General features: G+C 43.0%; 1 protein-coding gene across 3 annotated transcripts in view; it reads right to left on the bottom strand.

Annotated features, from left to right (window-relative positions):
- Positions 1 to 22,141, bottom strand: part of daam2 (dishevelled associated activator of morphogenesis 2) — a 99,269-nt gene that overhangs the window by 49,340 nt on the left and 27,788 nt on the right. For all 3 annotated transcript variants that reach the window (XM_051393135.1, XM_051393148.1, XM_051393141.1), the window contains exons 2-3: positions 13,496 to 13,781; positions 2,812 to 2,901 (exon numbers count right to left, since the gene is read on the bottom strand). In XM_051393135.1, coding sequence (XP_051249095.1) covers positions 2,812 to 2,901; positions 13,496 to 13,663 — 258 coding nt within the window. In that variant the 5' untranslated portion in view covers positions 13,664 to 13,781. The remainder of the gene's footprint in view (positions 1 to 2,811; positions 2,902 to 13,495; positions 13,782 to 22,141) is intronic.

Raw genomic sequence — 22,141 nt, 5'->3', positions numbered from 1 at the left:
AATCTTGCACACTGAACCTTCAAAGCAGAGCTTTAGTTTTTGTTAATTTTAGTCATTTAGGCTTATGAGCATTCAACTCATATGTTCTGTAGGTATAGAACGTCAATATTAGAGTTCCATTAATCAATATTTTTACAATTTATTTGGGTCAAATTCTGTGTAATGTGAAAAGGACTCATATAGTGACAACTGACTACAGAGAATTCTTAACTAACTCAGCAGTTAGCCTCTTTCAGCTCATTGTTATGACAGAGCAGGAACATTTAATGTATGAGTCTGTCTCACTGCTCATCAACCCTGTTTCCAGCAGCAGCCAACCAGGCTCTGATAAAACCACTGTACCCTACCTGCACAGAAACAAAAAGTAGAAAAAAGCAAAAAGCATTTAGCCAGCAAAGAAAGTCTACAATTAGAAAGCATAAAAAGCATATATTTCCTTCAGGACTTCAGGAAGCCCAAACCAGTGCTAAAATGTGGGGGGACATTGATTGGACTTACATTCATTAGGTGGGAAAAAAACCCAACTTCAGTTGGACAATAATTGTTACCTAACTCATTAGCCATAACAAATTTTTCTAAGAATACTGGGTCGTGTGTCTGTCACCTCGTTTTCTTCTCAAGTCCTTCGGCCCCATAATGGCTAAAGATGGAATTATGGAGCTTTAACACTTTCTTGGCTTATTCGAAGATGCAGAGAAGAAGCCATTTTTGGTGGGACCAACTGAACACGTCTTTGCAGTTCTAGTGAAAACTCTGTATGAAATGTCAACTGTTTTCTGTGATTTTATTAGCCTGAGAAGTAGGTGAATTTTCTCAACCCACAAAAAAACATTTAGTCCCTCAGTTTATGTGAAAACATAAAAATCATTACATTTGGAATATGTGGTTTTTACTGGACAGCGGAGAATTAGAACTGGCTACGCTCAAGTGGTTTGGGGTAAATGTGTCGGCCAGTTTGTTTTGCAGGTGAACAAAGTTAGTTTGTCCCTTTGTCGTGCCCTCAGCGTCTCCTTCCAAGTGTTATCTAACCACAACAACTGGAGCCGTCGCTTGGCCGGAGGAAACAAGGGAACCAGTGTTTGTCGCTGACAGGAACGGCTGAGGGAAATTCTGCTGTCCTCTGCTCTCCATTCAAATCACTGTCATGCTGTAATTCTTAGAAACACAGGGCACCACTGTGTGTTGTGTATGTGTGAGTGTGTTATGTCTGAATAACCTGAAAGTGTGCATTTTCTTACGTATATAGTTGTTCATGTCTGCGTGGGTGTATGCACGTGGGGACAGGATTCATGCCTTCCTGCCTGCATATTCACACACAGACATGCAGGTTATTATCCAATATTGCACGCCAGTTGTTTTTTTTCCTCATTCTCCATTACGCCGCCTCCATCCATGAATGAGGGGTTTGTTTGGTTTTTCCTCCAGCTTTCCGCTGTGCACTGTTACCCCGGTTTTGCTCTCCGTTTCCTGGCCTGGACACAGGGCTGTTTTTTTTCACCTTAGCCTCACAGAGGAAATAATTTCTGACTGGGAGCGATGGGGGAGGAACGACAAACTAATATATCCTACCTCTGAACCCGGCTTAGGCACTCACTGCAAACCATTTTGGTTCCAATACACCCAGGCTGTTGCCAAAAGTTTGTTTCCACTACCTTCTGCTACAGTACAAAGGCTTCTCATAAACGTCTGTGGTTGCTTCAGCGAGATATCCAATAACTGATACTGGAGTATTACTGCACTTGCACCTTTTATGTGGGTTCACATGTGCAAATGCACATTCTGCCAATAATACAATCCTCTTTAATACTATGCAATGTATTCAAAGGGCATAGTACACTGCAAGTCCTATGGTTATCATAATGCATTAGAAGAAAGGTTATATCCTCCTATTGTATTATTTTTACCAGTATTGCATTACATTGTAAACTGGAGTGGTGCTCCAGCTTCCATCCTCGCCTTGACATCCCTCTAAATACGCCACAATTCCACTGCTCTTCTTTTTCCTAGTAACTCAATACTGGCATGAATACAAGTACAAACTTTTACACATGCAGGTGCACACACACGCGTGAGAACACACACAAAGCGGTGTGTGTTTACTCCTTTTTAGAAAGGCTGTCAGAGCCTATCATATCAGCTAAGCTGAGCCTGCATGCCTTGGAAAGAGAAAGGAGGGGTCCGATCCTCGTCCTTGCTTCTAGCACTAAACCCTCAGCCAAAAAACAAATTAGCAAAGAGACACAGGGGAGGGTTTATGACTATTTATTCAATTTGCTATTGAGTGAGAGAGGGGGGCCGAATTCCCCTTTTTTCTCCAAACACAATGTCATTTCCTGGTGGATATTTGAGACTCGCCGAAGAGTACGAGAGATGTTTTGGCGAGGGGAAAGGGGTGAAAGAGAGGGCTAACCAGAATGTTCTAGTGCTTCCATGGTATGTTGACAATTCTTAGGCAGCACAAGGAAATTGCTTGCTCCAACGTGGGGAGGGAGATTTGGAGATTGAGCGTCTTTAAACAGGGGTCTGAGGGTGCATTTGTGTGCTCTGTGTGTGCACGTACAATACCGCATGTACTACTGCCTGTTAAAGACATTGTGCAATATGTAGCTGGCTTTATATGTGCATGTGCTTACGTCAGTGCAGGAATGAGAAGCCGGGAAGTCTGAATGGGTTCTGGTAAATAGCTGCCCTTCAATAACATTCATTGCTGACAGTTTAGCTCTAAACTGTGGGTTCAGGCAGCCAGTCAGCTGAGGGCCAGCCAGACATTGAAGCTGTTGTAGAGTACAGTAGAGGCAGAGACCAACTCACCTTCTTCTTGCTGCAGTAGATCTGCCATTTCTTCTCATCGGGCAGAGCGAACATGGCCTCCCTGTTCTTATCCGTCAGGTCCAGTTCATCCTGCAACAAGAAGAGAGGCTGATTTATCCACACATCGGGTTCTTTGCACAAAATATTCAACTGAATTTGATATTAGATTAAGATAATAGCACATCATGACAAGGAAACACAACAGCAAAGCAGCGTTTAGGGTAATGACAAGGAGAAACATGACTATAATCACCCCATCCCTCAGGACACAATCCCTGTTGTTTTGTTATCCCTATTTTGTGCCAGGGATAGTAGAGGAAAATATTTTAGCAGTCAGTCAGAGATTACACTTTGATATTTGATTGCCCAACCTTCCCCCCGTCTGACTGAGAACTGGTCTCTGCAGACTACAGAGGAGTGTTTTAATATTCATCCTGCTGCTTTGCTCAATTCTTCAGCTTGGTACAAGGAGCCTCCTGCACCTTTTGAAATGCATATGAGACCAGGAAATGAGTCCCTGTGTGCCAGGGAGGAAAACTAAAGTCTTGGAAAAGAGAGATAGATCAGGATGGAGGGGAGAGGAGACAGAAAGCTAGCCATTTCCAGAACCACGTAGCCCCCTTTCTCTTTCTTCCTTCTTATTTTTCTAAGAGAGGATGAGATGCTATAGCGCAAGGGCTTTGTACTCAAGCTCAAACTAATCTCATCATAATGGTTTTTGCTACCATGACGTCAGCCAGAAGTGCCGGGGCCTCCTGGGCCCCCCAGAGTGAAGATGGCTACCGGTGCCAGAGGTGGGGCCCCTTAAAGCTGGCCAGTAGATTCACAGGGTTTGTTTTCATCCATTCAGCTGGACGGGGCGGGCTGAGGTGGCCCGCATTCCAAGCTTCCGACACTATGAGGAATGACATCATCTCTCACCCAGTCCTTTCATGGGATAACCAGCAGCAGCATTATTGTGGCTTTGGCAAAAAAAGGAAAAATGTTAAGGGTGTGAACTTCAAGGGGGTCTAATACAGATAGAAACCACAAAGAAGCTTTAGAATTTTTTGGTCAAAGTGTTTTTCATCCCAGCAGCATGAATTCGGTGATTAATTGTGACTCACACACAGAGCTGATCATCCAGGGTCTACATTACCAGCGACAATAAATGCAAGTTTCTCGTGACCCTGTGCGCTCTTGAGTGTTAAGAAGAAAACTAGCCATCTTGTGGTAGCTAAACCTCTGAGTCTCTGTCCTTCAATCTTTACAGATCTCAGCTTCGGGTTGGACCACAATCCTCTCTCCACATCCCCCGGCTTAGAAACCGAGGCCGAGAAGCCAGCCAGTCTCTGGCCTGTCGCCTGGTCGCGGGGTCAAAGCCCTGCTGTCCAAGCTGCTGCTGTTCTGTTTGGAGGAGCCGATGCTGGGAGCCGGTGGGGAAATCAGTGAGAATGAGACCCCTGGATTTGAACCAGATGGGAGCTGAGCCCAGCAGCTGATCTCTATGCTCCATCTTGGTCTCTCTATCCCCCCCCCGCTACTCCCCAGGCCTCTCAATTTAAGGTCTTATATGGAGGGGAGTTATATGAGAGCAGGATATACGTCAGCAATGAAAATCAGGGTTTATGTGTCTGAGACACATTGGTTCAATGGTTTAGGAGAGCAGCTAAGCTACCTCAGGTAAGATTTTTTCAAGAATTACATTTATAAATATTACATATTACATAACAGGAAAGGAACAAGGTGGGCTAAGGGCTATGTGTATTTTTTGTCAGGTAAGAAGAAGAAAAGAAGAAGAAGAAGAAGTCTCTATTTGAATGAGAGAAATGACATGAAGTCGAGGACAAGGACATTGGGAGGAAAGTTAATGTCATGCCATCCAGAGGACTCTTCACTTTCCAGTTATGCAATATCCCACCGTTTTCTTCCACCTCCAAACCCCCATGCCATCAAATACCACATCAACATCCCATTGCGTCTCGTCATGACCACAGCAACACCCAAAAAACACCCACTCATCCCATTCGCTCAATCTTCCAAAACAAAACTGAACCACTTTCCACTTTTGCTGTGTAAAACCTTCTCTTGATGTGCCCCCACCCTCCTTCGCCAGCATGCTCCAGTGGGGAATTCACATAAACCAAAGCTAATATTGTTACACCTGCAGCTCGAGAGGGGGAAAAATACATACCTAAGGCCTCTGAACCTCTTCTTTTCATATTTCTTCCAGATCGAATAATGTTACAAATTAAAAAAAGGTGTGAGATTGCCTGTCATGTCCGCTGCAGACTGACTGACCTGCTCAGTCATTCAATTTCCTGTTTCAAGACTGTACTGAGAGAATACAGAAGATACAGTGGAGAGAGAGAGATAGAGCTTAGAGAGCAAATTAAAACTCCTTCCAACTTTTCTAAAACAAATTTGCACACAACACATTTGGAATGAATTTGAATGTCATCATTCAGTGATTAAATGCTAAGTCAAATATAATTTTGCATCTGAGGCTCAAACAGTTATTATCGCATTTGCACTCTAAACTGTATCCACCATCAATGGACTTTACTCAATGGAATAGTTCAACATTTTAGGAAGTACACTTCGTTTACTGTCTTTGTTAATATGAGATGAGAAAATCAATATCTATCTTAAGTTACAGTGACCAACATACTGGTTTGTCCGGCATTGTCACCGTTTTAGGCTGGGTGTACCAAGTCCCAAGAAATAAAACAAAATAATAATAAATTATAAATTGTCCCAGTTGTCACCAACAATTATAATACTGTACTTGTTTTCAGGGCTTACACAGACGTGTCCCACCCCTAACCCAATATAAAAAGATAAACAATGAACCACGTGTCTGAATTCCACACTGATTTGTCTATATGTATCAATCAGTGCGTCATTGTCAGGGCTGTTGCTAGCCTCTGAGTCTGTCAGTAATGGTTAGCTGTCGTGCTGAAGAGAAGGGAGAGCTGTTTAGCCCCTACGCAAATGAGATACAATGACAAAATTGTAGCAAGTAAAGCAAGTGCACTTCCCAAAATGGTCAACGATTCCTCTTAATGCAACATTTCAGAGTACGAATCACACGTAGATCTTTGAAACAAAAGTGAACACAAATGCATGATGTATTGTAACAACCCCCAGGGATATGATCATGAAGATATCTTAGCACATTTGCCACCAATCATGGCCTATATAAATTAATTTGTGTGACATAACAGGAATCAGATGCTACAACATGTCTGTGGGAGATTTAAAATATTTATCTACACCATATGGAAAGAGTGTAAAAGGAAGGGAGAGGGATGAGTTGCAATGAAACATGGGAGTAAAGTCAGAGCAGTGTGGGAAAACCTAAATACCCACTACTGCTGTTTAGACTATATGTCCAGTCCAGGTTAAGTGCATTGAGACAGAGCTGGACCACAGGGGTGGAGGTAGGGGGTACAATGCAGAGTGGAGAGGTGAAAAAGTGTGAGGGTGAAGTCTTCTGCGCGTGTGCACGTTACGATAAAGACGGAAGCAAGGCAAACTAACAGACATTTGGGAGAAACAAAATATACAGGAAGAATGAGGGGTCAGTGAGTAAGTAGGTGTAAGTGAGTGGGACAGGAGTGGGAGTGGGTGTGTCTCTGTGACAACTGATTGAGAATGTGTGAGGCTCCATCTAAATGGGAAATGTGTGTGGGCCAAGAATGACATCCTTTCACATACATGTGCGCCTATGGAGTGGCATTTCCAGGGTGGATATGAATGTCTTTACCTCATGTGAAGTCTTACTGTACTGGCTGGCGTAGCACTGACACACACTCACACACTCACACGCACAGACATACACTGTATATATATATATCCTGCAGCAGTCTCTGGGCGAGACAGGAAGGCAGAGGAAAGACAGGCAAGATGGCAGGAAGTCATATGAGGCCTCCAGGGGACCCACAGGAAGCTGTAGCTGCCATTATTGACCCAAACGAGATTCAGAGAGTTTGTGTGTGTTGTGGGTGTGTGCACACTCAGGCCTGGCTAGTCCTGGAATTCTTCGCACAAGGCAAAGTCTGGCTCTGAATCATTTACCACAACCAGGAAAAGGTCAAAGATCAACCTCTTATACCTAAGATATGGTGACAATGGATTTTAGCGCTTTATGTCCCTTGACAATTCATCACATCACACCAACACACTGGGCTCACGCCACTTTGCAACATTCAGAGGAGTCATAGTATCCTGTCTTTGATGAGTCAATCAGTAGCGTACTGCCTCTCCCCTTGTCCAAACAAGGCTTGACCACTTCCATGATAAGGTTGGCTCAGGACAGCAAGAGTTGGCTTTACAACAGAGGTAGGAAGAGAGCATTAGAAATAGGAAGCCAGTTAGACCAACGCAAGGAAAGGAGGGAGGATAACAGAAAGGAAAGATGGTGCATCCCGAGGCGTACACTGCGAATGAAACTCCCAGTGGCTCAGAGGGCGGAGAACATTTCCATTCTCTTGTTATGCAACGCATTTTTGATTTGCGTCCGGCTCGAAAGTCACACTGGAGGGAACATTAGGAGAGGATTTATGTCCAGTTTGCCTGGAAACACAAGTTGAGGTTTCAAATGAGAAAGGCTAATTTTACCATCGCTGCTTTGAGAACAGAATTTACGTGCTGCTAAAAACAGTGATTGGGAGTCACATGGAGAGGACGCTCCTGACACTGGACAGCTGAACCACTGCCCAGAGAGCTTGGATTAAAACTGTCCCAAATTACGAGACAGAGAAAGAAAGAAAGAATGAGGCTCCCACATAGAGACAGACAGACAAAGCAAATAGAAAAAGAGGGCAGAGAGAAAGGCAGAGAGAACACACACTAATCTGATGTCTGCCAGTACTGTACTTGCCAGATGTTGGCCTAGTAGACCTGATTCAGTTGCGCCAATTTGGCCAGATATACTGTACATTATATCCTCTCTCGTCTCAACACAAAACTCATTGCAGATGGGTGAAAGACAGTTAGAGAACCGGTTTTACTTATTAGTTGGGGAGAGTATTCATTTGCACCCTATGCAAAAGGAGTAATGCCATACAGATGCTGAATCATCTTTCTTCACAACTACAATCTAAAGAGAGCCTCTGGATCCTATTCCAAAGCAGATTCTCTACTCCAAGTACCTCCAAGTCTATTGCATTTTGTCTTGTGTTTATTTTTCTCTTTTTCAAACATTTTAGTCTGCAGTGGTTCAGTGGCACTGTGTAGTTGGGTTCAGGCCCTTGCAAATGTGTTGACACATTGCAACCACATGCCGACCTTTCCACAGTTAACGCAATGTGCTCATTGCCATCAGCTGAAAACTTGTAAACGGCAGTTTAGCTGTCCCCAAACAACCTCACACTTTGGTTTCTTTTTGAAGAAGCAGAAATTGCATTTCGGCTCACCAAATGGCCACCAGTGAGCGTTGTACCCAAGTACATGATTGAGCTGGGCCCATTCTCAATTACCTAAATATGAGAGCAATTTCACATTTGATGATAAAGTCTTATTAGCAGGGAATTGCGTTGATAAACAAAAATAAAGCTGTGACTGTTGAAGGACAGCCAAATTTCACATATGGCCTATATATCATCTATGCGTGCAAGCTTTGAAATGCTGGTGGAAAGAAACTGTTTAAAATGCACCCAGACCCAAAAACCTGAACTGCAGCACATTTGCTATCAGGAAATTCTGCGGCCAGCTGCAAATACGTAGTTTAATTGATGCGATCCATTAGCTCCTCTGATGTGGTCTTTGTTCATTGTGTCCAAATCAGTGGCGATTGCTTCCAGGTTCATTTGCGTGGGTTTGTCAAGGTCATTATTGGCAAAGGGGTCTTTCGAATGGGTTTATGGCAGACTTGGAGGAGTTCTGGCAGAGGAGTGAAAGTGTTTACACAAGGGAACCAAGGATGAATCCCACACATGCTTATTCTGCAATATTAGGTTTGCAAGCTACACCCCAAGGACAATAAGTCATCTCTTTTGCTACATTACTTATTCTATACTCTTACATTTTTCATGAAAAGTTGGTAGAGGTTGCTTTAAGGTTATCCATTTAAAAACTCTTCCAATGTCTAGTGAGCTGACAGCAGAGGTGGAAAGTGTGGCTCTGAGATACCAGAACTTGCTGGTGTGTCTTTGGGTGGTGAAAATGGCTGAGAGGTACCCAGTTCATCACCATAGTAATATGTCTGTTTACTCTATTCCACTTCTATCATCCAAGCCAGGTGATCTTTCATAAAAGCACAAGGGACAGACATATCATACCACGTATTCCATTCAATATTCCAAGCAACAACCATGGTAAAATAGACAAGTTACAGTTAAGGATTTTCCGGCCAGTCATTTTTCATGCGATAGTTTTGAGACAAATCAGCTAAAGTCTTTTCTTCCACTAACAGTGTAAGCTGAGTGTGCACTGTGCAGTCTCTAGACACAGTGGAAGACCCCATTACGGACGTTAAGACACGTGGAGGTGGTTTACTCCTCCGTTTGGCCCAGATCTGTCGCTCCCACTCTGGAGGCTCCATTGAGTCTCATTCTCCTCCTCAGGGATGGCTTTCATAACAATAATCCCCATCTCCCGTTGCCATGGAAACACACTATGTTATGTTTTTCTCTATTTTTCTTTATTTCTTCCTCTGGAGCACAGCCTCCCTACATCGGCTCTCTGTGTCAGCGTTACAAGCATTGTGTCCAGACTGAGTGACTGCTTGAGGTCTGGTTGTACAGATTTTTGGACGACTGGTCAAATGTTTCAGCATGTCGGCTGCAGGATCAGTTAAACAGATGTGGGGGACCGATGGCTTGGCCAGATGACCATCGTTAGGTAGAAGCAGTTTGTGCATTGGTCATCCAATCAAAGCAGACATGAATCAAACTGTCACGCGTTGAGTGATCATAACTGGAACATCACTTTCCCTTTTTAAACATTCTAGCGTGAGGTTTTATAGTCCAACTGAAAGCACATTTAGTCACCCCTTTTTGTAGTAAAAACTAAGTCATCGTGTGTTTTAAATGTATCGTTCATAGTTTTTTTGTTTGCTAGAGGGGCGTGTTGATGTCTGTGTATGATTGACACAAGCTGGCAGACTGCCAGTGTTGGCTTTACAGCCAAAGTACATGGGGCACAGATGTAGCAGCAGGGCTCATCCATTATAATCAAGTGAAGCTACTCACTGACCACGGAAGCCAAGTGCACCCACACAGGCGTCATGCTGCTCTTCTCTATTTTTTATGGTCCTCTTTTTCCCATAAATACGTCTACGCAGCCAACAGGTAAAAACTACTTCGAACTGTTTAAAAATGAAATAACTACCCCAGAGGCAATGCGACCCAGCAGTACAACCGTGTGGGTGTTTTACATTTCACATTAAAATAAATCAGTAAAATCAATGTATATTCATGATCCTGTAGTTAAAATGATCCAGTTAATTAATTCAATGGCAGTTAATATAGCCTAAACTTCCAAACCCTGCATAACGTACTGCATTATCCCTTGGCATAACTCAATATGCACACTGTGAAGCTGGCACTCTACCACATGCTACAAAGCCAAAGAGGCAGTGTAGCAGGTAAGAAAACCCACTCCACCCTGCCTACGTGATGTGTTGCATCCACGCCCCATGTATTTTAGCTGTACACTGTAGGGAAAGGGAGACAAAGAATACAAACTTGTGCTTTAGGTTACTCGTCATCGGCAGAGAAAGTATACAGACCCTAGCAGCATCTAGCCGGACCCATGTTGTATTTGCAGGTACTTTTCCATGCTGTTGTGCTGCAGCTGAGCAGCTAGCCCACAAACTGACGTTAGGAGAGCACTTTTCCCCGGTGGATGTTTGTTTGGTCACTCATTCAACAAGCTTAGGTGTACGTTTATGCAAGTTAAATAAGAAGGAGGCTTTAGCAAGAAAGCTGCTCTGCTTATGAACGCTGGCTGTATGCAAATTGTTGCTTTATGCCAGATTTATTTGGCTATATTGAAATAAGGTCTCCATCTATGCAGATGGATAGATGGAACAGTATTTTATTGAATTAATGCAAAACTAGGGGACACATCATGAAACCATAAAAAATACAAAATGTGAATTTCTCCCTTTTGGTTTCTGTTTTTCTCTCAAAGGAGAACACAGGACAAGTGATTTACAGAACAGATATGTATGATGTAGCTGATATAAAATGCAATAAATTACAGTTGAACTTTAACCTTTGAGTGCTACATTTAATGCTGGAATTCTGCAGTAAAGACAAGTAGAACCAGACTCTAACAGACAAAACATCTAAGCTTGTGAACGACACCATCAGATGTAGCTGTCCAACAACCATCTCAAGAATAATCTATTCACAACATGTGGAAGGGCCCAGATCCAACGAGAAAGAGCCAAATCCTCTTTCTCTCCTGGGTCGGAAAAGCTGCAAAGTCAAGAGACTTGAAAAATCGGGGATCTGTCTGCTCCGCTCCTTCTTCTTCTTCAGCGGATGCATCTGTGTCAGCTACATCGCAAGCTCAGATATTTACCCCAAAATAAGCTGTGGGTCATTCGGTCCTTGCCATCACGAGGGCTGCCGTGATTTGGCTAAGTGCTCCCATATGACAGACATGCTTTTATTTTTTATCCCAGCAATACATGTCTTGTTTGCTTTTCCAAACATTCCTCCATGTAAAAGCCTGATTCATGCATTTTTTCAAGCCATCATGGCATCAAGTGCATCAAATAAAAACATATTGGTCCTTTGGAAGAAACTTTTGGTTACTACACAGCTCAAAGGGCTTTTGGTCATTCCAGTCTATGCTGAGTTTTTATTTTCTCCTAATCAACCCAATAAATATACTGTAGCTACTGAGGTTTAATGGCCTGTGCATTACCAGTGACTGTAAAAGAGTCTTGACAGCAAATTGAGGGTAAAATCAGGTCAATTAGCTGGAGAAATGGGAAAGGATCACCACTGGGAAAACAGATGCCTTGATAACAGTGAATAATTTCCTATCACAAATGGAATTTCACTTAATCCCCTGAATCGACTTTGACAGTTGGAGGAGTGATATATCCTGCAGGCGGTGAAGTTTAGCAATCCCCAAGACTAAGGCTTGACAGCGCCAGAAGCAGTCCTGTAGCCATGCTGCCGAGCACATTGTTGAGAGAGAGAGAGAGAGATGGAGGCAGAAGAAGAAGGAAATCTAAGGTTGAGGGAGAATGACAGAAGCGCTGAGATGGAGTCCCAAACAGAGCAAGAGACAGGAACTGAGCAAACAGGGAAGGCAGAAACAGCAAAGCCCCGTTCTTCCAGCAAAGCTAGAACCAGCTTGCGTGGCGGCTGAAACCCACGGTAGACAGCTGTGCCCTTTTCCCTCTCCATACCGAGGCACATGCCAACAAAGCCTCGCCAGTCTGGCACCAGTACAGTCCAACAACCTCTGCCAACAAGTGTGATCTGTGCACGAGATAGGAACTGTTGCGTGGGTTGCGTGTAGTGGAAAGGATGAGCTTCTGAATGTGTGGAAAAGGGGGGAGGTTGGTGGTGGGGTTGGGGTGTGGCGTCATTCAACCATCAAGACACCCTCCACAAGATCCAATCCCTTCCAATTCCTGTCCCTAATCTTGTTTGGTTGGGATACCAAACAACATGCAAAGGAAGGAAATGGAAAATAATTGGACTGCTCAGCATTAGGAAAAAACGACATTCTATGGATTGTACCAAAGTATTGCTTTGAGCCAGCTTCATATCTTTTACTTTCTCACTTTATGGGCAGTATTTCTGTATGGTGCAGCACAGAACTGCATTTCATTCACTCACAAGTTGAACAGGCTCATTAAGCTGAAGCTCAGTGGATGGAAACAGGTAGATATGCAGGTTATACAGCTACTTTTTCTACACTATCACACTAAGGTCTGATCCCACAAAATTCATGCAAAAATGTACTTAGTAATTGTGTCAAAGTTGCAACCGCAAGCAGGCATTTAGTGTTAGTGTAGGATATAACGTATTACAAAGTAAGCTCAATAAATTCCCTAAATTCAGTAATTATGTTACAGTTACTAATCAAACAATTATGTTGTTACTTGCATTACTTAAGATCTTCAATTATCTGCATAAAAAGAAAAAGGATAAAAGGATAAAAATCAAAGGAGCCTTTGAGTGACTTCTTTGCTTTTTCTGTAACTCCAACACTGAAGTGATATATCTGAAGTCGGGGTCGAAGATGGAGATCCTGAACAGTTTCCCAACAATACCAATAATATTTCTAACGCGCCCATGGAGAGGCTCTTCAGCTTGGGCAGGCTTGCGCTGACTGCAGGGACAAACAGGTTGTCTGACAGACCATTTGAGACACTTCTCCTCATGAAGTATTATACATGAATGTGCTAGTCTTCTATAAAGCCACAATTTGAGTATTTTTTGACCATCAACCCTAACACAAGTTAGTTGGGTAGGCCATGAAACCACTTGGGTCGGTGGCATTCAGTGAACAAAATGCCCAGTTGATCTGAAGGTTGATGAATCTAAACTTAAAACTAATACAACACTCCCTTACCACAAATCCACATTGGTCTGTGTTAAATGGCAGACACAAGTCTAGGCCTAACTGGTTAAATTCAGTGAGGGGGATTGCATTTTTTTTGGATGCCAGTCTAAGAAACCATTCAACTAGCTTGCTCAGCCATTAAGATTGCTCAACCTTTACTCACCACTAGTTCGGAGAAACGTGCATGCAGCTCCTCAGCGGGCGGCATGGGGGCGCTGAACTCCAGCAGCTGCAGGGGCACGCTGTCCTTGAGGTTGATCTCCGGGGGTTCACTGCTGCCAAAGCAGCACAGAAAACCTAGACCCGGCCGCGTCCTCTTCCTGGGGGGCATGGTGGCTGTGGTGACACAGGTGGCAGTGATGGTGCTGGACCAGGAAGGTAAAGGAAGGGGCTAGGGGTAGGGAGGGGGAGTGGATAGGAGGATGAAGCTGCTATCTAGGGGGCATGATCTAGAAGAGAGAGAAGAAAGGGGGACAGGTTACAACCTGGCCTATCTTTGATTTCCCCAGTATAAATCAGAATGGCATTCACTTCATTTAATTCAGTACATTATGTTTAATGTCATAATGTAATAACAGTTTGGTCAATGTTTCCTTGGAAAAAATGTATTTGTAGTGCGCAGGAAATGTATGTTTCCAGCAGCCCGAGATTGGAATAAATACAGGAAGATGCAGCAGCAACAGCCACCACAACTAAACAATGAAACAAATGCCACCTAAAGAAATGTATTAACTCCACCATGAGAAAATCCAGGCAAGAAGACATTACAGTGCTCAGAATACAGACTGATTAAGAAGCATTCCCTGTAGAGTACACCACAGAAATGCCTTAGATAGGAGAGCCTAAGACCAACATCAACAAGGAGAAAGTAGCAGGTCCAAGTCTGTTAACAACCATTCATTTCATCTATTCTCTTTCCAAATCTTCTTAATTCTTATTTATTCACTGTGTCCACATGAACATGTGCCAGGGTGGTGATGCTCTTGCTGCGTGGCAAAAGGGCACAGAGGCAGCAAGGGCCACCATCATATCCCCGTCTTGACATCCTCTGCTCTTATGCCCCGACAAAGAAACCTCTTGTCCGTGAGGTACAATGGTGCCTGTGCAGTGTGTATGTCTGCGTGTCTGTTGTTTGTGCAGACTTGCACCCAGAGCTGCCCCAGCAGTGCCCTCGCTCTTTCAATGGACAGTAGTGAATGACACCCACTACAACAGGAGCAGGGGACTGAATAGACCGAGACACCCTGGAGCATTTCCTCAATGCCACGAAAAGGATATGGGTGGTCTTGACTGTATGAATAATACACTCTTTACACCAAATTATGTCCTATCAACTACATACTTACTTACACAATGTGAGCTTACACCCACAGCGGCTCACAGAGTTGCCAAAGCTCTTCTTTATGCAAGAGTTTACTGCATTTTGAATGAATGGACCTCAAAGCCTGTTATGCAAATACCACGGACATGCAAATCCAGCAGAAATATTTGACCAAGAAATCAATTTTGGAGCCTTTTGTGTGAAATACAATTAAAAAATCCATGAAGTTGCCATCAAGGACAGAACTGCAGAAGCAAGACCAACAAACGCAGAATTTAAAAAGCAAATACTTCTATTTCACTCCCAAATGTTATGTAAGTATTAAGATTGGTACATAACTAAACAAGGATTAAGTAATGGGTAGAGCTTTGCACCAGTCTGTTTAATATGGCTGTGAAAGTTTATGACTTGAATTTCCACAAGGAGCCACAATCTACTACATCTTGACTGAGCACGACTCTCCACCATCACTCTCTCACACGTTTGTTCAGCCTAGGAGTTCTCACTGCGCCGTCTAAAAATAGCCGGATGGTAAATTCTTTATGAATGCGCTGGGCCCTCGACAGGAGCTTAAAGGGGAAAAAATGAAAAGAGAAAACACCACATTTCCATTTTGCCCTTTCGTCTTTTGCTCATTTGCTTTTTCCGCCTCCTTGATTCTGCCATTCCTCTCAAGGCAGAAGAGGCAGAGCAGTGCACAGCTACAAATAAACTGAAGGCTATTTTAAATGAAAAGCAACCAAAGTTTTCTTTGGCTTGTTGAACATGAGATGCCTGTGCAACCATCAGTTGGCCTGGTCTGACAAGTATGGTATCTTAAATGATTCTGTGTAATCACCTTCAAATATAGGGACTGTTTCATAGTCATTGCATCAGCGGGCTGTATGTCAATTATAGCATGTGTGGCATCTTGTATATGTGGGCCTGTGTGTGAGGAACATTTGATACTGCACCAGTGTGTGTGTTATGATAGCTGTGGTGACAATCCCTGAACACCCTGTGAAGGCAGGATTAACTTGCTGCAGGACTTCAGGGAAGCCCGCAGGCCCCTGTTTCTCACATTCCCTGAGCATAGTGTACAGCAGTGGTTCTAAACATGGGGTCCTTGAGAGGGTCCCAGGGGATCACCAGGAAAATGGTAAATATTTAAATTTCACTTTTACTTAATTGACTAGCGGTTAGACCAATAAGAGATTGTATAAGAATGAATTCTGTTCATAGGTTTCACACTCTTCCCTGTTAATCTGCCAATCTACAGTACAGACCGTTATGGAATAACTAAATGTTATCAGACAGGGATCCCTGAGACAGCATCGTATCAAATACATCAATTTGGGGGTTGCTGACACCAGAAAGGCTGACAACCACTGCTGTACAGTATGTACCCTGTTGCCTTTGTACACTTTGGGTACAGTGAACACTGCAGATTACAAATGGCATCTTCATTATATTTTTCCCATGCACTCTCAGAAAAAGTGTCAGTTAATTCAGTTCAGTTTTTTTTTTGTATAGCACTAAAACATAGGAGACGTTATCTGAGGACACTTTTCAAATACACACTATCATTTTTTACAAAGGCCCAACAGTTCCCACCATGAGTAAGCACTTGGAAGCAGTGGCAAAGAAAAACATTGTTTTTTAAACAGGCAGAATCCTCGAGCAGACCCCGGCTCTAGGTGTGTGGCTGTCTGCCTCGACCAGTTGAGTTAGCATCTTGTGTAGCGCCTTTATAGTCTTCCAACCACTCAAAGCCACACTACACGCCACATTCCCCCATTCACGCCCACTCATACACTGATGCACATTGGCGTTCAGTATCTTGATCAAGGATACTTCAACATGCAGCAGGAGAAGCCAGGGTTCAAACCGCCAAACATCTGATTAGTGAACATCCCTCCCTGCGCAGTATCAAAGGCATTGAAACAACATTGTGACCCTCTACAAGACAGGGCCGGAAGATTACAAAAAAAGCAAGACAACCTCAAAGGATCATCTTACAACAATACTCACATTTCCATATGTGCATTGAAACAGTTTTGGTTGCTCTAATTGTTCCTTCTGTCCAGCTGTGAAGAGGTCCCTGTCTGACCCGATTCTAATGTAAGAGATTGCATTCAGAATCCACAGTCCTTGTTATGTTTAAAAATGCATTCTCAGCTAAAGCTAACATTAGGCTTTAAACTGTTTCAATGCACATTTTTTCAGTTTCAGTTTGTGCTTTAGTGGTATATCTTAAGGGTGCAATTTTTTGTGATGTCATTATTCCCAAAACAAATTCCCACAAAAGATTTAAAATACAACTAGCCTACTACATCTCTCCAATAAAACACACAACAAACTAACCAACCATTTAGAGGCACATAGAGGCCAACACTGCATTATGTTACATGTGCAAGGGGTATTGTGCACGACAGGTTGCTGAGACGATACATTAACTGTAGCACTGGCTAAGTGTCCTTTCCATCCTGACCAAAACTGCATGGAAGTACTGTATAGGCACAGATGAGTATTCATTGTGTTGAGTCAGTGGGACAAAAGGAAACAGTACAGCACTTTAAAACCGTGAGATGACAATAAAAAAAAGGGCACTTCAGGGAGGTAAATCATGGAGATTTTTTTCCATACACTTACACTTGAAAAGGCTCTGACTCGAACTATTAACAGTGACAGCTTTTCATCGTTTTTATTACTATAAAGATAAAGTATGAGCTGGTGCCAAATCTTTATGGTGGTGAGTAAGTTATTGTTGCTGTGGACAGCTGGCCGAGCCTAATGGAAAAGAGGCCGCTCTACAGGGGTTTTAAAGCCATTCAGCAAAAAACACAACCTAAACCTCCTGTCCAGTGTCTGTGTGTGTGTTTGTGTGTGTAGGTTTCTATCTTCACTCTCCCACAGAGCCCCACGTGCGGCCAGTCCTCACTCAACACCAGTTCTGCTGGCCGTCTTCCAGCCCATGCCCGGGGAAAGTAGGCCAAGGAATCCAAATACACACATACAGTATATACACACAGGAATACAGTATATACTGTGTATACGGGGGAATATAATGAAGCACGAACGCTGAAGACCGTGCATGTGTAACCATTATTATTCTTCATATGTTGGAGTCACACACAAATAATCCAAATTGACCATGTCCACTGCCATATGTGCCCTGAGAGCCCTTCTTATCTCCCACCTTTTCATTTAACCCCTGTCTCCCTCCCTCTCTCTCTGATTCGCTGTCATCTCCCATTATTCCTCCCTTTCAGGGTGAATGGAGTGACATTTCCCCCCCAACAACCCCCCTCTGATAGTAACATCTGTCATTTTTCCTTGCCACTTCTCACATCTCCTCCTACCAGCTTCATTCCCCATACTCTACCCTTCTGCTCCTTCCTTCTCTGTGCTCATGCCTTCCGTGTTTGGGACACTGGTTTTTGAACACCAAAACCTGTGCTCACCAGCCGTATCTGGCAAATAATACAATAGCACACGTACCTCCTCCTTAAGGTGTTCATATGTTAATGTAATAATCTTGTAAATGAGACCGCTGAAGAGATTAGTACGAATATTTTCATAATTTTTAACATTGGACGGAGCCAAGCAAGCCTTTTTGCCACACTTCCAGTCTTTATGCTGGGTTAGGCTAGGCTAACCAGCCTACCAACTCTAGCTCAGTATTTAAAGGTCCATTTAGGAGGTTCTCTAAGTGGAAATGGCATATAATATATTCGTAAATATATTCATATGTATGTTGTATGTAGTGTACAAGTCACCTGAATATAAGACTTGTGGTGTTTTCGTTACCTTAGAGCAGGGGTGTCAAACTCATTTTGGTTCAGGGGCCACATACAACCCAATTTGACCTTAAGTGGGCCGGACCAGTAAAATTAAGGCATAATTACCTATAAATAGCAACAACCCCTAATTGTTCTCTTTGTTTTATTGCAAAGAAATAGTAATACATTCTGAAAATGATCACATTAAATAAACTTTCTTTTCACAAAACATTATGAACAACCTGAATTTTCTTATGGAAAATAGGTGCAATTTCAACAATATATTATATTAATTTCATTTACACATGTGCATTATAATTTAAAGATCAGTGGATGTGGATCTACAAAGCCACAGGACATTAAGTAACATATACCTGGAACTGAACAATAATATCAGGGTAACTTTCTCTTACAGTTAATAATAATTAAAACAACTTGTCAAGATCTAGAAATTATTTTAAATTTACATACATTTTCACATCTGTGCAGTAATCCTGGCCACCTGAACTGACTCACTGCAGCATATAAACTAAAGTGGGAGCTATTAGGAAAGGTTCAGTTATTCTACTTAACCTATCCTTATAAATGTATAAAATGTATACATAAAAATACATGAAAGTTGTGGCAGTGCATGAGCAATAGAGTTCCACCAAACCAAACTATTTTGTACTGAAGCTGCTGACTATTAGTGCACACTGTTCAGTAAATAGTGAGTAAACCTACTTCATGTAAAATGCTGCTTCAGACACTTTTGCACACTGAAGAATACAGCTCTGTGAAAATGCATACTTACATAGAGTAAGTATGCATTTTCACAACTTGTCAAGATCTAGAAATTATTTTAAATTTACATACATTTTCACATCTGTGCATCTGTGAAAATGCATACTTAGACACAGTAAGTATGCATTTTCACAGAGCAAAAGTGTCTGAAGCAGCATTTTAAGTAGGTTTACTCACTGTTTAGTTTGCTAAGTTTAGTCTCCTTTTTGACAAAGTCATTTTGACCAATGAGTGTTATAAGAGGAATAGAGCCGCGTAACGTGTGTGTGTGTGTGTGTGTGTGTGTGTGTGTGTGTGTGTGTGTGTGTGTGTGTGTGTGTGCGAGCGCGCGGTGACTGGCAGCAGAGCAGAGAAGTAAATTATCAGGTCCAGCAGTAAATGTACAGTGAGAGTTACAGTTGTCGGTGAATAAAATTCAATAAAGCATTGTGCTATGTTCGCAGCTCTGTCTTCTCTGTAATTTTCACACATCCTGTGGGCCGGAATGAACCCTCTGGTGGGCCGGTTACAGCCCACGGCCCGTAAGTTTGACCCCTCTGCCTTAGAGTGAGTTTTTATCAACAGTGGGAGCGGGTCCTCTTCCATGGAGGCAGCCATGTTGAACCGCCATGTTTCACAGTAGCCCAGAATGGACAAACTAAACACTGCCATTTTTTGCAAGTTTTGCAGCCACAGTAAGTGGAAGGCTGAGTTGATTCAAATGGTTGTGATCTGTACACACTCACCTCTGGATGCCATTGAATCATACACAGTGGTCTGTCAACACACATGAGGGCGATATTATCTTCTTACGGTATCTCACTCACAGAAAAAAGCACATAGGCAACTTTCCCTAAATATTCCCTAACATATTTCTTTAAATAGTATTTGTTCTAATTCTTCTGTGCATGCCACTTCTGCTGTGCTCTCCATTTTCATACTTGCTCTTTTCTCTCTGTCATTCCCTCCCTGGTCGTTTTTTTTCGGTCAGTGAGTTGTCACACATCCAAGGCTTGTGACATGGAAAACTGCACACACACACACACCCAGACACACACACAGACTTCCTCGCTTCTCCCAGCTCATCACTGGGAAACAGATGTATGTATGGTTGCGTTATAAGTCACAGGAAAAGGAAACTATCACTGAAAGAGTGGGAGCCTGTGGTTCTCTATAGGCTAGTGCTAATTAAAAGCATCTGTGTGTGTCAAAATGGGAGATGCAGGAAGAGGTATACAGGGATTTGTCACTGCAAACTGCTTGTCATGACAGACAAAAATTTCACATACACATGCATGCTGCATACACACGCCTGCCAGTAAAAAGCATGAAAACACACATTTTGACAAATTCCCTTCTTAAATGCTACTGCAACAAACACGCTGCATCGTGTGTGTGCTCATGTTCACACGTTTCAATATTCAGACACACCCACTCAAGATTCAGATGTAAGCACATACACACATGCAGTATTTGCATACTCACACACACACCAAGACCCCTGAAGCAGAGAGAGGAGCCTGCTGGCTGCTCTGTGTTTGAAGAGTCTGGAGAGCAGCCGAGCAGAAAGAGAGAGACAGAGAGATGAAGGAGGTGAGGGAGGGAGGCAGGGATAAAGGGAAATACTGCTGCCACTTCTCATTCAGCCCACTATCTCATCGCCTCATCCCCAGCGCCGGGAAGTAGGTCAGTGGAGGAGGAAGAGGAGGAGGAGGAGTAGGAGGGGGCGGCAGTGAGGAGAGACAGGCTGCTGCTGCGGCTGCTGCTGGTGTGGGATTGTGTGCGTGTGCGCAGGCGAGAGACAGAAGAAGAGGTGTATATCTATGCAGAGATCATTCTCTCAAACATCTGTGCCTGCGTAATGTCAATTCTCTCCCCAACATCTGTCACACAACACAATGCTTTTAGTACCAAATACAAAATCGGGTACAAATCAGGCTCCTGTTTTTTTCCATCCCTCCTGAATAGACACACTTGGACCAAATCAAAAAAGCTGCATCATTCCCCATTGTCTCTACTTTCCTTTTTTACTCTGCACATTCCCCTTCTTCTTTCTCCTCAAACTCAAGCTACTGCACTGTGCTCCTGCATTAAAATGCATCTCCTTCTCCTCCTTCATCATCATCCATTCTCTTGCCTTTTCTTCCCTCCTCTACACATCTACCCCTTACTTTCACTCTAAGGAAGTGCCCTTGCCATCTTCTTTGTAATACATAGATGGATGAATGGAGTCTAATATCCCAGCCAGAGAGGCAAACAAAAAAAGGCAAGAGTAATGTAGAAGCAGCAATAAAACTGGTTGAGACAAATAACAAGTAGAATAGGCAAAAGCACAAAAGAAAGAACAAGATTATTTTAAGAGGCACTGAATAAAAGATCAGAGGCAAGCCTGCAGCACACATTTTTTTTGCGCACGCATTGTTTCTGGGTCCCACAAATGAGGACCATTCCTCCGGGGTGCTGGGCCGCGGAGGAGGGTACAGTTGGGCTTACGTAAGCACCCAGCACCAGAGATGGGGGAGCAGTGCCACGCTGGCACAGGCAGAAACAAGATGCCAAATGCAGTGCAGATTAAGGGATTGGCAATGTTCTGGCAAACTGTTGGAATGCAGTTGGCAAGAAAACACATCTGCCTGAGCCAACACCAGTTTTGGAAGATTTGGCGACACCTACAGTTACTGTGGAACAGCAAGTGCATTTAATTACATAGTTCCCTGACTTCCATTCAAAATGGAACATGTATCAACTACTCTCGGGCAGCAATCATGCAGTTTCTCTGTCAGTAAGAGGAGTGACTTGTGAATATGTTTACAGTGTGCACCCTCAAACAAACTGAGCTTAAAGGATTCATCAGTTCAAGTTGTTTCCCTTGTAAATACACAATTGGGATGTAACAACAAAAACTGTTATATAAAGGTAATTTCAGAATGTTAATCCAATGATTGGCTATTGTTGAAGAAATTCC

This window comes from Dicentrarchus labrax, unplaced genomic scaffold (genome assembly GCF_905237075.1).
Source record: "Dicentrarchus labrax unplaced genomic scaffold, dlabrax2021, whole genome shotgun sequence".
Classification (NCBI taxonomy): domain Eukaryota; kingdom Metazoa; phylum Chordata; class Actinopteri; family Moronidae; genus Dicentrarchus; species Dicentrarchus labrax.
This window is presented reverse-complemented; position numbering and strand designations above follow the sequence as displayed.